General features: G+C 36.1%; 1 protein-coding gene across 3 annotated transcripts in view; it reads left to right on the forward strand.

Annotated features, from left to right (window-relative positions):
* Positions 1 to 17,081, forward strand: part of CTNNA2 (catenin alpha 2) — a gene marked incomplete at both ends in the record, with an annotated part of 463,369 nt that overhangs the window by 401,158 nt on the left and 45,130 nt on the right. For all 3 annotated transcript variants that reach the window (XM_080629642.1, XM_080629643.1, XM_080629644.1), the window contains one exon: positions 4,183 to 4,383. In XM_080629642.1, coding sequence (XP_080485768.1) covers positions 4,183 to 4,383 — 201 coding nt within the window. The remainder of the gene's footprint in view (positions 1 to 4,182; positions 4,384 to 17,081) is intronic.

The raw sequence follows: 17,081 nt of genomic DNA on the forward strand, positions 1-17,081 counted from the left end.
CTAAAAATACACTTCTAAGTTAAAGTAACAGGTTAGAACAGAGAAAACATGTAATTACTATAGCATTGTTATTCCATTAGTCCATCCCTACAGGAATGCTGATCTTCTACAGTCAGCAGGAGCAACCAAGCCATGCTAATTAATCCCTGGTTAGCTTTTCATCTGCAAGAGAATAATATCCTATTTGTGCTTCTATTTCTAGAGAAGTTTTGTTTTAACACAGGCACAAATTAGGATTTTGGCTACCTTTTGAAAATGTATTTGAGACCTGTGTCAGGCTGACAGTTTTGCACAAACTGCTATTAGAGTCCTCCTTCAGTTGTAGTCAAGAGGAGGAAAGGCGAAGTTTCCTTACTTTGTTTTGTACCTTTGCTCAGGTGAGCTGTGCCTAAACACTGGGGCAGATATACCATAACTCCAATTATCTGTACCAGGTTACCAGGCCCTGAAAAGAGGTAGGAAAAAGGGAGATGCTACATGTGAGTCCAATCTAGGTGTGTTCTCAGGACATGACCAGTGTGTGTGCATTTCCAGAGAGTGGGGAAGCACTTCTGGGTCCCAGAGTTATTGGTGTAGAGATGCAACCAGAGAAAAGTAGGAAAGTAGCATAAGAAATACCAAATCTTCTGTTGTGGTTTAAGCCCAGCAAGTAACTCGAAACCACACAGCTGCTTGCTCACTGCCCCCCCCATCTTCTTCCTTCCCCCGCTCTTGAAGGAATGGGGAGGAGAATTGAAAGAACGTAACTCCCGTGGGTTGAAATAAGAACAGTTTAAGAACTAAGGTATAACACAAATCACTGCTGCTACCACCAATAATAATAATGATAAGGGAAATAACAAGGGAAGAGAATACACCTGCTCACCACCCGCCAACCAATACCCAGCCTGACCCGAGCAGTGATCTAACCCTTCCGGGTAACCACCCCCAGTTCATATAGTGGCCATGACGTGCTGTGGTATGGAATGCCTCTTTGGCTAGTTTGGGTTAGGTGTCCTGTCCCTGCTTCCTCCTGGCTTCCCCTCCTCCCTGGAAGAGCATGAGACTCACAAAGTCCTTGGTCAGAGTAAACATTACTGAGCAACAACTAAAAACATTGGTGTTATCAACACTGTTCGCAGGCTGAAAGTCAAAACCACAGCACTGCACCAGCTACTAAGAAGGAGAAAAATGTCTGCTACTGCTGAACCCAGGACAGAGAAGTGCCACACTTCTCTTATCTCACTAGGAAGGATTACAATACAAAACAAGCTTTTCTATGAAAACAGAGAAAGTATCTTAGTCTTTACATAAAGAAGGGATGGTAAAGAGAAGGATATTGATTTTTTGGGTCACAATCTTTTTTTCATCCTGCTTGTGAAGTGCTACAGCTTGTGGCAGAGTGTATTGTTATAATAGTCATACACAATGAATACTATAAATGCAAAGTGCTGCATCTCTTGTGTTAATTGTCTGTTGTAGACATATTTTCCTATTACAGTTTGAAAGAGGTGAATTTTGTTGTTGTGAATAAGGAGATGGTGTGGCAAGTGTGCTTAGCTTACTGTAATGTCACAGAAGACCCAAACTTCAGGAGATAGCTTGGACTTAATTTTATGTTTCTTTTCCTTAGTGTTTGCTAAATTTCCCAATAAAAGTTTAAGGTATTTGGAGAAAGAAAAAGTATTTGTCTGTTAAAAACATCCGTACTTTTCTTTCTTTGCTTTCCCCTTTATTTCATTTGGTTGTATCCGGCTATTACTAGTAACAAGGAAATGGTTTAGTTTAGTATAATGACACTCCATTGTTCAACACCAATGCTAGAGTGTTTACTGCAAGCCATGCCAAGAAAATGAAAATGAACTCTCAGAATAAAAGGGTACTTCAGAATCTGGTAGCGCTTAGATTTTTATTTGAGATTTGAAGCTGGCGAACACTTTTCAACAGACCTAGTTCTACAATGAAGGAGCAGACTAAGCTATAAACTGCAAAACCCATCCACAAACCAAAGAGGGGGCAAACTTGCTTAAATAACCATTTGGTTATTTATTTGAGGACTTTTCTCACCCAAGCACTTGTATCCATAAAATCAGAAATTATTTGAATGGAAAATATTTTTATTTTTTCTTTTTCTCCAATCATATTTTCTTCTAATGTAGCCTTGACTTAGATCCAAACTTTCCAAGGCAGATAAAATGTACTATTTCTGCTGAGTTTAGACTTTTTTTAATACTCTCCATAGACATGTCTGTTAAAGATGAGAAGACATCACATGTATCCAGAAAACCTGTTGCTGCTAGCTGTAAGTTTGGAAGCCTCAGTTTACACAGGGTAGTTTTATTTTTGGATGTTAAAACAGTGAAGCATTCGGAATGGGCTAGTGTCTGCTTAAAAGTACTTCATGAAATTACACCTCCTCCTCTTCATATTGAGTGTCACAGTTATAATAATGTCCCCGGGAGACCTTAGAGCAATTTCCAGTACCTGAAGGGGCTGACAAGAAAGCTGGAGAGGGGCTTTTGATAGGGACATGTAGGAGAGAACAAGAGGCAATGGCTTTAAACTGACAGAAGGGAAATTTAATTTAAACATTAGGAAGATGTTCTTCCCTGTGAAGGTGCTGAGGCACTGGCACAGGGTGCCCAGAGAAGCTGTGGCTGCCCCATCCCTGTTCAAGGCCAGGTTGGACACAGGGGCTTTGAGCAAGCTGCTCTAGTGGAAGGTGTCTCTGCCCATGGCAGGGGTTGGACCTGGATGAGCTTTAAGGTCCCTTCCAACCCAAACTTTTCTGTGTTTCTGTGAATAATGCTGTGACTGCCAAAAGAAACCATAATTTTAATCAATTATTTTTTATTCCAAATGTGCTGCGTGTTGAAATCCGTACAGCTCCTCTTGTTGGGCAGAATTTGGCTATGCCATAGTAAAAAAAAAAAAGAGAGTGGTGAGGAGGAAATAGTGAATAAATATTTTGGCAAAGCAACATTTTTAAAATGGGAATAGCCATTTTTTAAAACAATTTTGCCTTACAAGTTACTCTGATTCACAGCTCGGGGGAATTTCTGCTTTCACATGGAGTTGTTACAATTTAAAATTCAACATCATCTACAACATTTCTGAAACCCTCAAATGAATCAACTTTGGGATTTTTGACAAAGATTAATGTGTCATTCTATTTATGTGGCCAAGAATAATTAACAAAAAGCAGTTGTTGAACTGATTGATTCTGGTTTATTTATTACTATTACAAAGAAAAGCATTTCATTTTCTGTTTATTTCTGTCATTGGCAGAAAAGTTGCTGTTTAGTCACTGAGTTTCTCAGAATGAACTGCTCAAATATAACATTCAGACATAGTTTTATTATTGAAATGATTTTTAACTGTACTGGCTGCAGAGAAATAATGTCTGACCCGGTCAAAATCTGCTTCATCTTTTCACATTATCAGTATGTGAGAATATCACATCAGCTGTGATGCTGCAGCACATGAGAGCGGATGGCTTGATTCTGAGCCACAAAAAAACAATGCAGCTCCCAAGAGTTCAATGAAGACACTTGACTTTACATTATATGAGCAGACTCGTTGTTGTTGACTCTTGCTTCTGAATATGCACAATCACATATGATTATACTGTATGTCATTAAAAATTCACAGCTTAATCTCTGGCATAAATAGAGTAAAGGAGATGAACTACTCATGCACAGACACCCTGCTATCTACAAAGGCCATTTACTGTTGTCTTTTCAAAGTGATTTATTTTCTTTTCTAACTTACTTAGGCACAGAGGAACCAAACATATTAAGTGTTTATGAGAATGTGTGAATTCAGCTTCAGAAAATTACCCAACTTTTTATTAGAACATCTGCATAATTTTTGAATGCTTTCTTTTTTGCATTGATTTCTATTACACTTTCATTATAATAAAATTCAGTGTGATGTTTGAAATTAATGTGACTGTTTTTCAAAGAATCACAGGTTGGTATTTGGAGTATAGGTAAGAGGGGGTAATGCAGTCCCTTTGAAATACAAATATCACACTTGGGATTATGTGTCATAATACCACAGAATGGTATTTGTTTTGCAGTCCTGGATAAGGACAGATATCAATTTTTCAGCATACTGACATATGCTGTTTACCCAAATCAGTAAGCTTTGCTGTGAGGAAGAACGACATGAAATGAGCCTTATTTTTTTCCTACATTCCAGAAAACCATATTCTGGAAGATGTGAATAAGTGTGTGATTGCTCTCCAAGAGGGAGATGTTGATACATTGGACAGAACTGCAGGTGCCATCCGAGGCCGTGCAGCCAGAGTTATTCACATCATCAATGCAGAGATGGAAAACTACGAAACTGGAGTTTATACTGAGAAGGTGTTGGAAGCTACCAAACTACTTTCTGAAACAGGTAAGCTTACTTGAAATGTTTTTGAACGTGAACTCACTTAAAACTTTTGGTTAGTTCTCTGAAATATGTCACTCAGAGGGGAACATGTGCTTGAAATCAAGTTATAAACAGATTTATTACTGTGAGTTGTTTTTTTATCCTCTACTCAAAGTTATTACAGAGGCTATGTTGACAAGTCATATAAGAGATTCAGTAGCCCACCAAGACTTATCTACTTCATCAAAGTTTCAATGATTTGAGTAAATACTCAGCCTTTTCTTCAAATTCTTTCTGAGTCAGTTGGTTATGTATTATGTGTTGTTACAAACATTAGTCTGTGGTTTGTACGGGCGAATCTACTTGTTGGTGGCTGAAACTGTGTTTCTAAACACAACAAATTTTCATTGAAAATACATTTAAGCAACTGAAAATGTATTACCTGATTGAAAAAAAAATCATATAAAAGGCTGGTAGATTATATAAAATATGGGGATTATATAAAATAAATAGATTATCCAAAAATAGAAAAGTCTGCTGGATGGATAGACTGGGAAAAGCACTGATTTATTTTAATTTGTTATTTTATATATTTAAAAATCTATTATATCTATTTATATGTATATATTTATATATTCATGTAATATAAAAATATATATTTATATGTAGATACTTATATATTAATTTATTATTATTAACCTTTTTTTGCCTTCACAGAGCAGGGAGTGGATTCATCTAAGTGTATGTGTTTACGTGTAAGCTGGTTATATTAGACTCCTTTATACTCAGTATTACCTGTTGCTATGTGCATCTAAATTGTTCAGTGCAGACAGTGCTTTCAAGTGCCCTCATCTTAAAACAGCAGTCTATCTTTGTTTGGATGAATCATACTTTGGATTTCATTCACTTCACTGTACAAGTGACCAACTAGATACACATAGTGCGGACATCTGCAAATGTCTGAGCTGATCCTCCCCTATAAGGTGACACTTGCTCATCTGGGCTTTAAAATCAAGAGTATTTGAGAAGAAACAAAAGAGAATGCATCAGCTCAGGACACACCAAATGTAACATTCAGACAAAACAGCCAGGCATCTCCCTATGAGACAGAAAAGCAAAATCTGTTGTAGCTCTGGCAGCCTCTGTGCCAGCCTTAAGAACAGAAATAAGCAAAATGGTTTATTGTAGTGTTATGGTTGTCCCCAGCTTATTATCTTTAAGCCCTAATAGGGAACCCAAGCCCTATTTGCGCAGCTAAATCCCAGTGACCAAATTCAAGAATTTCTTCTTTCTTCTTCTGACCTTTCATTATCATTTATTGGAAGTTATATCTGAAGTGTGGATTCTTGTGATTGTGATTATGACCAGAAAGTTGTGCCTCAAGCACACACAATGCTTGTGTATTCACACCAGCCTATAGAAAATAACTTTCATAGCCTCCTGTGAGTTGCAGAACAACATTTTTGGGAAGGTCAGAAATCAGTAACATGATTTTCAGCCTATAGAGCACACTCCATTTGTCTCTACACAGCTATTTTCTATGCAACGTTCATGTTCACTTTACATCCTGCTGAACTTAAGAGTTGTGTTTTGGCCACATACAGCTTGAAAATAGTGCAATAAGGTTTGTTTGGGTTTTTTCCCTCAAAGTTTAGTGGTTCTATTTGTGTCATGGTTTTGAAGTAGAAGAAGCCAAAGTGGGTCTGAAAATTGTTTTTATTATTCCCCCTATTTTTCATTACTCAGCAAGAGATCAATGGAATAAGTAGTGTACATTTAGCTTATTTGAAAAAGCCTATGGATTGGTATGAATTCACAGGGGGAAAACAAAATCAGTTTGGTTTGATATGGTAAAATATTCCATGGTGCTCTTGTGTTAAAGTATCCTTTTGGTAAAGGAGAGATTTTGAAGAATTCTGCCTATCAATGAGATTTCTTTATTAACCAACACAAAATACATCTTTAGCCTTTTTGTTCAGCTAAACTTTCTGACTTAGATTTTATTAATAATAATATTAATTATTATTAATAATAATATTGATTTTTAAACAGAGTAACTGACATAAAATTCAGTTACATAGATCAATAATAGGCACAATAATACCATCTATAATGCACTTTTGTATAATTTGAATTATAATTAAGTGCTGGAAGCTCTGGACTAAGTGCATATTAACAACATCAACTTCTTAATTCTGGGATTCAATATTTAAGACTGAGTCACTGTTCCCTAAAGTTAAAGTTATTTATTTTGTATTTTGCAAAATGTGAGTAAATTTGAGTAGAAAAAAAATGTTTAAAAGTTATATTTTTAATGTTAAGAACTCTGGCATCTGCAAATTGTGCAACAGAAGTTCAGAAGACAGAATGGGCCCAGATTCAGTGGAGCACATGAAGCTAAAATAATTTATGCTAGACACAAATGTGGATCATTAATATTACAGCGCAATTTCTATCTATCTGCAGCTTTTCAGGCCATTTACAAAAACATTTATTATTCTTTCTCTATGATTTTTTATTAAAATAGGTAGAGTTTACTGACTCATTTTGTCACTATAGAATAAAGTGATTAAAATGGTATGTGGACCCCCATACACCATTCTGTCTGTGCCTTGGACATTTATAGCCTGCTCTCTCCCTTGGAACAGGCCTCTGCATACATATCTGTGTAGCTATGGATATAGAGATATGAGTATCTATGAATACACACGTATATTTATATAGTCTCTCTATTCATCACCTTGAGATCCTGCCCAGATTTTATCAAATGCACTAGAATGATGAGATGGATTTATTTGGAGTTAGGCTTCACCCACAGATGCACGTATCAAAGTCTGTGAGAAACATAATGATGAAGACTCATTTTCAACTTTGCTACTCCTTTTTTTTAATTGACCTTTATTTATTTCTAAATTAAGTGCTTTTGAAACCTGGAAAAAATTAATTAAATGACAATGGAAGGGAAATAAGCATATTACTTTTCTCTTATTATTTACTATCATTTCAGGAAACGCAAGCTTCTGGTAAGCCTCTTTTTCCAGGGATCTCATATTGTTATAGGAGTACTGAGTTTGATCTACAGTGCAGAAATATGGTTACACTGTTTTGGAAAGAGAAATACCTTGCTCATTTTGGGGAGGGTGAGGGAAAATTAATCTTTAAGGAAAGCAGTATTGATAGGTTCTGAGAAATTGAAACTATGTATATCCTACTTTTAAAAATGGTCTCCCCTTAGAGATTCATTTGCTTGTTGTGTTATTGTTTTAAATTTACAGCCTTTGGAACATATGGTTTGGGTTTTTTTAGTGTTTTAGTGCTTTCTTGCTTGCGCTTGACTAACCCACTGCCTTTATAGCCAAGCCCTTGGTATAGACTGGATTCTTACCTCTGACAGCAGTATTTGGTTAATGTCTTTTTAAAACTAAATACTTTTATTTCCCTTTTAAACTAAAATAAAAACTTGACTCTCACTGACTTGCTTATAAATCCAAAATGAAAACTATAAAACCACGGGGTCTATGGGCCTTGATGGGAACAAACACTAAACTCATAGAGTGTGGTGTGTGTTAAGTATGTGCAGGAGTAAACTACAGCTTCAGTCACTGTGAAGTTTGGGGCACTGTGAAGTTTTACTACCATCTTTAGCTCGGTTACCTAAAGAGAAAGGCTCAGTGGCAGCCCCAGCCCCGGGCATCAGCCAGCTTCATAAGGATAGGGATGGGTTGCATGGATTGGTAAGCAGTGCCATGCTGATGGCTTCTGTTAAATGTTATATTGGTGTTCAGCATTTGTAGAGAGCTGTGAAATTATCCTGTTACAGATGGTCCATGAAAAAGAAAAAAAAGGGAAGAGAGAAAGGTGGAAAGGAAAAGAGAGGAGAAAGAAAAGGTTAAAAACAAGAGAAAAGGAAAAAAGCAAGGGAAGGGAGCCAGAGAAAAAAAAAGGAGCACAATTTCTGTTTGAATATTGAGATCTCTCATACTGTTCAGCACCCTGTCCTTGCAATGATTAAGGCCAGCTGAGTCTGCCATGGCTTTTAAGGAGGAGGAGATCAAAGTCTGCTCATCAGTTGCTTCAGAAGTTATAACAACTGAAGGGAAGAAGCATGAATTTCTAAACAAGTGAAAAAAATTGTCCATAAGAAAGAAATCAACAGGCAACAAGGCTGAATATTATTTTTGAAGACTTCTGAGACACAGGGAGGAGAAAAAGCTGTGACATTCTTTAAAGGTCGGAGGGTTGAATTTAAATTAGGAAAACTAAAGTAGACTTTGCAAAGTTGTAATGAAAGGAGCGAATGGAAAATGAAGGAGAAAAAGCAGAACAAATGGAACCAGAACTGCCTGGGAAGGGCTGTGAAAAGTTTCCAATGTTTCAGGGTTTTTTTCCTTCAGTTTTCATTGGGATGTCTGGAAATCATCCTGGAAGAGCAAGTACTATAGTACTTGGGTTACTCACTCCTGTGAAGAACATTGGAAATCTGAAATTGTCCACTCCAGAGCATAAATTTGATTTTCAGCTTTTAGCATGTTTTAAAACTACCCTAGTAGCTTTGTAACTATCTGGTTTTAAATAGGTGACTTCTGTTTTGACTCAATTTTCTTTATTTTGTGTTCTCAGAGTGGGCTAAAGATGAAAATCAGCTCTACTGGCAATTCACCAATAAGCCTCTGAGAGTTTTATCCGCATGAGTAGGACAAACCTTAAAGATATTTATCACTAGGAAAAGGCAGCTCAATGATGTTATCAAAGCTAATACTAAAGCGTGGCAAAGATGGATTTTTCAGCAGTGAGATGAAGGGAAACAAAGTGTAGAAGCAAGATGAGTTTAAACATAACTGTAATCCAAGAAAACCCCATATTGTATCTGAGGGGGAGAGCTAAAGATTTCAAAATGGAGCCTATTTTAAAAATAAATTATGTTAAATTCATGTTTTATAGGAATTTTGGGTATTTATAGTACAACTTACAGGTACCATCATTCTGAGAATATGAGATAATTTATCCAGGGGTTTTGATGAAATTATGGCTTTTATTCTGCAATGCACTGTAGCATTTTCTTTAAAGTTTTGCTAAGCTCAAATCCAAAGATCAAGGTATCACCACCAAGAAAATCCCATTTCATGCATTATTAAGGTATTTTACAAAAGGACCAAAGAATTATGTTCCAATAATGCTTGGTTTGATCCAAAGAATTTTTAACCTGGGAGGCCATATTCAATATACAGAGGAATGCAGTGAGAAATCATGTAAAATATATTATAAAACAGTCACATGAGACACATAAGAGCTGAATAAATCACCACGGTGTCTACAAGCTTCAATACTATTTCTTTTTCTCTCTACTTTTACAGTTTAAAAATCTAGTATTAAAGGAGAATATGACTTAATTGACACAGATTTCCAAAAGCTTTTCACAAAGTCCTGCACACACAGCTGTTTGGAAAATGGATAACCATGGAATGGATGTTAGGGCCTTTGATGGATTAAGAGCTGGTTGCAAGACACAAGCAAAGCATAAATGACCATTTCTCAGCAGGCAGAGAGATAAATCCTATAACCACAGGGATCAGTGCTGTGGTTGGTGTATAATGTATTAATTAAGAGGTGAATAGGCAGAAGCAAAATGTGACAAAAGGAGAATGCTGGTTTGGCTAGTGGGAGTAGGGGAGTCTCCTTATCAGAAAGGCAACACTAGAAGATAATTTTATTTAATTTCTTTAGGTAAATGGAACAATTTAAACTGCATTATCTACATTCACAGGAAGGATCTGAGCTAATTCATCCTCTCAGAAAAACTATGGCATCATTATGGGCAGCTGGGTAAAGATACCTTTTCCAGGCAGTACAACCCCAATCACTGTTTAAGTTAGCCTGTACAATCAGGAGTACATTCACTGAATGGCTCAAATAGTTGTTTCAGCTTCGATCAACCTAAAAATTTTCCAGAAATGGAAGACAGTCAACATGAGAATGATAAAATTAAAGAAATGTGGGGATTTAGAGGCAAATTAGCTCCAGCAGTCTTTAAAAAGACCAGGATTATCCATTTTGGATGTGTCAGACATCTTAGGTAATGAACAGTAGGTTATTATAGTAGAATTGTGCATTTTCATAAACTATTATTATTTAGTCACTTAAATTCTTTTCTCAAAAACATTTTGTGTTCATAAGAGCCATTTTATAACGTAAGGAGGGTGGTTCTGGAGTTAGAAGAAGAAATATACCAAGTCTAGGAAATAGAGGCAGAAAAATGCAGTGAATATTGACTAGCTGCAGCAGAATGTTTTGTGAAATACAAGTGTGAATTGTACAAAAATCTTTTAAAATAAAAACACTGGCATTCCTTGCATCGCCTTGCCTACACACACCTACGTCCATACATACACAAACTTATAACCAAAGCCAGAAAGGGTGTTTTGCTTGTGTTATATAAGCCATTTTTGTGTCCAACAGCATGCAACTGTTTTCTTGAGGCGGTATTCTGAAGAGCTACATCTAGCTTTTATTTGAAATATCAACCTGAAGGGAGCTCCGTTTAGTAGTAATGATGTTTTGGTGGTACTCACTGCATGTAGTCTGTGTTTGCACAGGTAGGCAGGAGAATGAGACGTCTGAAATTGGTGAGACACATGTCCCTGCAGCCGTCATTTGTTATCCTTCTTTGTACGCTTTGTGATACCCTTTCATTATATGATTGCTTACAAAACTGGCCACAAGGCACCTCGCTGCAGATACAGCTTACCTTGGCTCTCCCCTGACATTCTATCTTTCTGCAAATGACAATTCAATGAAGACAAAGTTTGAAGGTTTGGGTTTTATTTCTGTCCATATCTCACAGTACTTGGTAACATAACTGCAGACATGTGATTAATTTCTATAATGTACAGCTCACCTGTGCTGTATGTGAGCAAATCCAACATTTCCTGAAAGAGTTGCATTTCCATGTCTATGCTTCAACATTGCATATACCACAGATAAAGCAGAAGCCTTTCGTGAAGTGCCAGAAGACTGATTTAACACATATGGGCCAAAGGATCAGGACTTGGCCATAAATTCAAGGCACCTTGAGAACACTGGGTTTACAGTCCATGTCTAAATCGGAGATGCAGTTATATTGGCAGTGAAGGCTGATTCTTCCTGAAAGTCCCGTGTTTACTGCAAAATGCTATAGTGTGTGCACATTCATTATTTTACATCTATCCTTTAACAATTTCATTGGGGGAAAAGTAAATCAGTATAGCAAGAAGATAAAAGATGGTTTGCTTTGGACAGTGATATTTCATCCTTTTCTATGCCATAACAGTGAAACCAGCATGCTGCAAATTTTGCCCTAATTTATCTTTTCCTCATTCCCAAGTGACAAATGTGAGATGTGTAGGGTTTGATACCCAGAACTGATGAGGATTCACATTTTTACTTATGAGTATTTAGCTGTAGCAGAAATCAGTGACTGCTTCTCTGGGCACAGAATTGTTAACACTCTGAAAACCCAATCAAGTGGCATAAAGCACAGACATAATTATGGGCATTTGAAATTGGGTATTAGGAAAAACTTCTTCACTGAAATGGTTGTCAAATATTGGAACAGGCTGCCCAGGAAAATGGTGGAGTCATCATCCCTGGAGGCATTTAAATGACATATAGATGTGGCATTTAGGGACATGGTTTAGTGGTGGACTTGGCTGTGCTGGGTTAATGGTTGGACTCGATGATCTTAAAGATCTCCAACCTAAATGATTCTCTGATTCCATGATATATTATGTAATAGTTCAGTAGAGTTTTATAAAGCTTTTTCTTTTTAATTAGCAATATAAGAATCATGACTGAAATGTTGTAAATTATGATATGAGACTAGGGCTTTATAAAACATCTATTGAAATACTTAGATTCTTCTGATAAGAAATTTCCAGTTATTCTAGAAACAAACTTTGACAAACACTTCAAGCTAAATAAGGTGTCACTTTCAAGTCCTTATTCATCCTTCAGATTACATTGAGAAAACTTGCCGTTTGGCAGAGTATGTTGGATATCCCATAGGACTTAATTTTATGTACTGAAACTACCCAGTAGACGGTGTTTTTTCCTCAGTTAAGTAAATTAATGGATTAATACAAAAAAGTAATTTAAAAAAGGGAATAAATTTCATCCAGAACTCTGACATTTTTAAGCTATAGCTTATAGCTTTCAAGGATCCTTCTTTCAACTGTCAGCAGTGTAGAGGTTCAGGCCTTTAGACTGCCATGTCATTCTTGAATAATATTACCCAAATCAGACCAGATATTTACAGCCACTTAAGGGCTAGATGATTGACACCTAAAATTCTTTGTCTAGTTTCTACGGCATAGGGAAATTCAACTTTCTGAAGGACAACGACAAATGCTTAAACAAATACAGAGCTGCGAAGAGATAGCCAGAAGGCAGAGCTGAGTACAATGGAGTATGAGATCAGTCACTTCTTTGGAGCTCAAGCTTCTGGTTTATCTGAGGACGATATGGCTTGAGAGAACAACCTTGGGTCTTTGAGAAGGTTGATTCCCTTAGATCCAAACCCCTGGATGCTAGAAAGAGTTGAGTAGGTCCTTGTCTCTTTACAAGTAGCTCTGCTGATACTATTCAACAATAGTCTTCTGGCTAGAAAAGTCCTCCAAAGAGGAGACCTTTGGGAACCCTTCATTTCCAGTGAGATTTAAATGGAAAGTGGCCACTTCTTGCTTAGCTGGTACACTCCTAGGCACCTTTCTGATTTAGGGACAAAAGTATTCTAGGATTTGATGCAGGAATGGGATTCATTTAGGCCCAAATTTGGTTGTTTAAAGCAGACATCCAATCTAAGCCAATCATCTGTCCTTCCTCTCTCCTCAAAGGGCAGAGCAGTATCAGAATTTGGTTTAGCTGAACTTGAACTGCTTTCTTAAAATAGGTGTGATTAATTGTCTGATGGAAACATCTATTGTTCTCCATTTGCTATAAGAAGACATAGATTTCTAACTTTCAAGATATACGAACTAGGATGAAACCAGGCCAACTTTCCTAACTCCCATTGATACCACTAAGAATTAGAAACCTGTGCACCTAGAGGGACTTTAACCTTCATTGCTTTTTTGTGTCTTAATTATCCCTTTCTACATTTCTGAACATTCACATCTACTTAAGATTCCGAGTAATTCAAGTTCCTAAATAATAAGGCCATAAAAGTGCATTAAATTAGCTAGGCATTCATTTAATCTTGCATATTAATTCAACTTTACATTCTAATGCTATGAACAATGACATTTTTAATGTTTTTATCTCAATAATTTTATGTAGCCTAACTTTTCCCTTCTCAGTGATCTTGTTGCTCCCATATCATTAAACCAAATACACAGCTCTGTTTTCAAGTACAAACATTCCACTACAAGTTGATTGCTATTAGAGAAAAAAGTCAATAGAAAATATATGTTTAGAAAATAGATAATTACTTGATATTTTTAAGACTTAGGAGATATGGGTGGGATAAGAGAAAAACAAGAAAAGTGTTAGTGAAAAGCTGCATGGAGCAAGGTGGTTAGCAAGAAAATACAGGTGATATCAAGGCATGAGTTCACCCATGGTGATATGCTAGTGTTCTATTAGGCTGATAAAATAAAAATAATCTTTGAAAATTATCAATAGATGCAACACAAGTAATTTTAACTTTGTTGTTTTCCAGTTTTTCTGCAGCCGTTCAAAGTAGACTTTGTTGGCAGTGATCTTACATTCAATGCCTTCGAAAACTCGTCTATAGAAAGGCTTTAAAATCTTTATTTGTTAGAATGACAAAGTCAGTAGCTTAGAAGTGTTCCTATTAACTTGAGACCTGATTCTGTCAACATTTATGCAGGTGCCTAATTAATTCATGTAGTTAGACTGAGAGATGTTAATGGATCAGATTTTTCAGTCCAAGCGCATGTTAAATTTTTCACCCAAAGTGCTGATTTGCTTCTGAATCTGAAATCTGTAACTAATCTTTGTACATAATAAATTAATCAATCTCTGATGCATTTACAAGTTTCAACATTTACAAGTTTCAACTCCAGATACAGGTTTTATGCCTTTACCTGAATTTTACTTGTAACTTTTTCGCTACTGGCATAAGAATATCCTTCTTTGTACAGTAAATGGCAGATAAGAAAGACTGGAAGTTTTTTGGGTGCAACTGATGTATTTCTCCATACATCACTGTCATGGAGCTTCTCAAGTGTGGCCCAATAACGTTAACTGGAAAATAATAGAGTTCTTAACTCAATTTCCAAAATCTTTACTGCATTAAATGACAACATATTCTTAGAGAAGCTATAAGTAATAGCATCTTATTAGGTTAAGGTGTTTTTTCTTGCTTGTCTAATCAAAAATATTTCCCAGTAATGTAAAAATGCAATTGGCAAGCAATCAATTCATAATACAGTTTAATAGCAATTTCCATTTTGAAACAGCGAATAATGTTTAACTGTAATAATGTAAATTAAGGACTAAATTATAGCCAGGTTTGCAAGGTCAGAATTATTGAATGAAGCTTTCACACCCAATGGGCAGACACTGTGGTAATACATGTGGTTGAGAATGAGTGCCTCATGTACCTGATGTTCACCAAAATGAAAATACTGTAACTTTCTATCTCCTCATGGCCTGATGCTTTTAAATTTACTATTGCTACTTATTGAATGAACGAACGAAGCCATGACTGTTGGCATTTTCAGTGGCATAGTACAAAGACTGGGCACACCCTTAGCAAGTTTGCCACCAACACCAAGCTGTGTGGTGTGTCCCATTCCTGGAAGTGTTCAAGGCCAGGTTGGACAGGTCATGGAGCAACCTGGTCTAGTGGAAGGTGTCTTTGTGGCAGGGGTTGGAACTGGATGAGCTTTAAGGTCCCTTCCAACCCAAGCCATTCGGTGACTCTCTGATTTAGATGTATAATTTATACATACATTATTTATATATTTTTGAGTATATATTGGAAGCAGAAAAATGAAATGCAATGTTCAGCTAAAATAGGCATCTTTACCATCTTTTGGGGGAGAAAATGAGAAGCGATCTCTATCAGGCTGTGAATGATATTCATGAGGAGTTTGTGGAATTTCCTTTGAGTATTTTAACAGGATTCAGATATAGCTGCTAGATAATATATGATATTATTTGGGTAAATTATGCAATTGAAACATAGAAATGTATCTCTGGATACAACCACAAAACACAGCTTTTTTAATTTTCACGTTTCTTGTACACATGCTACAAAAATCTCAGTTAGGCACTTAAAAAGTGCGAATAGTGCTCCAACTAGGGCCTCACTGTGCAGCTTCACAGTATATTCCTTCAAATATTTTTTTTTTTTTTTTTAGATATTGTAATAATTCTTGATAGACCTTTGCCATTTTTTACAATAGCATCACATTATTAGACATATTACAAGAACCCACTTGACATATCTTTCCATTTTGACAATGTACCACAGGTAATTGTTCCTTGAGATGCTTTTTGTCATGGCTTCCATGTCCACCTTAGAGTAATTTAATTTACATTTCCCTTGTTTCACTTTTAAGAATGTCGTGTGTGGCCACATCAAAAATCTTACAAAGTCAAGCTGTATTATATCTACTGCTTCTCCAGACACACTAGTTAGCTGCTCTGTCAAAGAAAGTATTGCTGGAGTTTGACACAAGCTATTTTGACAAATTTGCACTTGCCTGACATCTGGTTATTATTTAGAAGATAATTACACATTAATTGCTTTATGTCGTGTTTCATTTTCTTTCTGGGTACAGAAATTAGGCTGAATATCCTATAATTCTTCCTTTTTTATTCCCTATACCTTCATATAAATAGGTATGTGCTTTTTCTTCTTCTAAATCCCTGCAGCTTTCACCATAATTGTTTTTCTTGAGTTCTCCAAGATGTGTCATAAATTGCTTTGATTATTTTCTTAAGAACTGCAGGGTAAATTTTAGTATGCTCTGTTAACTTGAAAACATATTTAATAGATACATTTCTTCAGGTTTATGTAGATGTTCTCCAAACTGCCCTTTCCTAATTCAGATCTGTTGCACTTTTAATTATATTAAATATTTGATCACCTGTGCTAGTTAGGACATTCTAAACAGAAATTTAAGGACCCTAAATATTGGGGTTCTTTGCCTCCTTTTTTATTGTCATTTTTGCATGTCTAGCTTTACATGTTTTATCCCCATGACCCTAAATATTTTTCTTTTTATTCTTTATGTTTACTTGTTTTCATTGTATTTTTAGTGATTCCTTTTTGATTTTCAGGCTAAAGACTTCCTTATGCATTCTTATTAGTCTCCTACTACACTTTCAAGTGTTCCCTTAATTAAGATAATTTGATATATGCATTTAATACTCTTTCCGAAACTTGCAGCTCTCTCAAACTTCTTTTCTAATTAAAGTGCTTCCCCTCTGCCTACCAATGTTTTGTTAATGTTTATTTTTTTATATGTGTTGTTGCTGTCACTTTTCCATGTTTTCTCCAATATATCCCTAGCACGTACCAAGCATTATCTGCATCAGTGATACAGATCTGTTCTTTCATCTGTGTATGTGAACAAACATATATGTGTGTATGCACAGACATAATAAACAAGATTCCTAGCTGTAAATGTTTTAAATGTGCTTTATTGATAGCTCAGATATCTTGCAGTCTTAGTAAATCATGCTTTTTAAAGGAAGTTTTACATTCTTTGTTGTGC

This window comes from Psittacula echo (assembly GCF_963264785.1).
Source record: "Psittacula echo genome assembly, chromosome: 1".
Lineage (NCBI taxonomy): Eukaryota > Metazoa > Chordata > Aves > Psittaciformes > Psittacidae > Psittacula > Psittacula echo.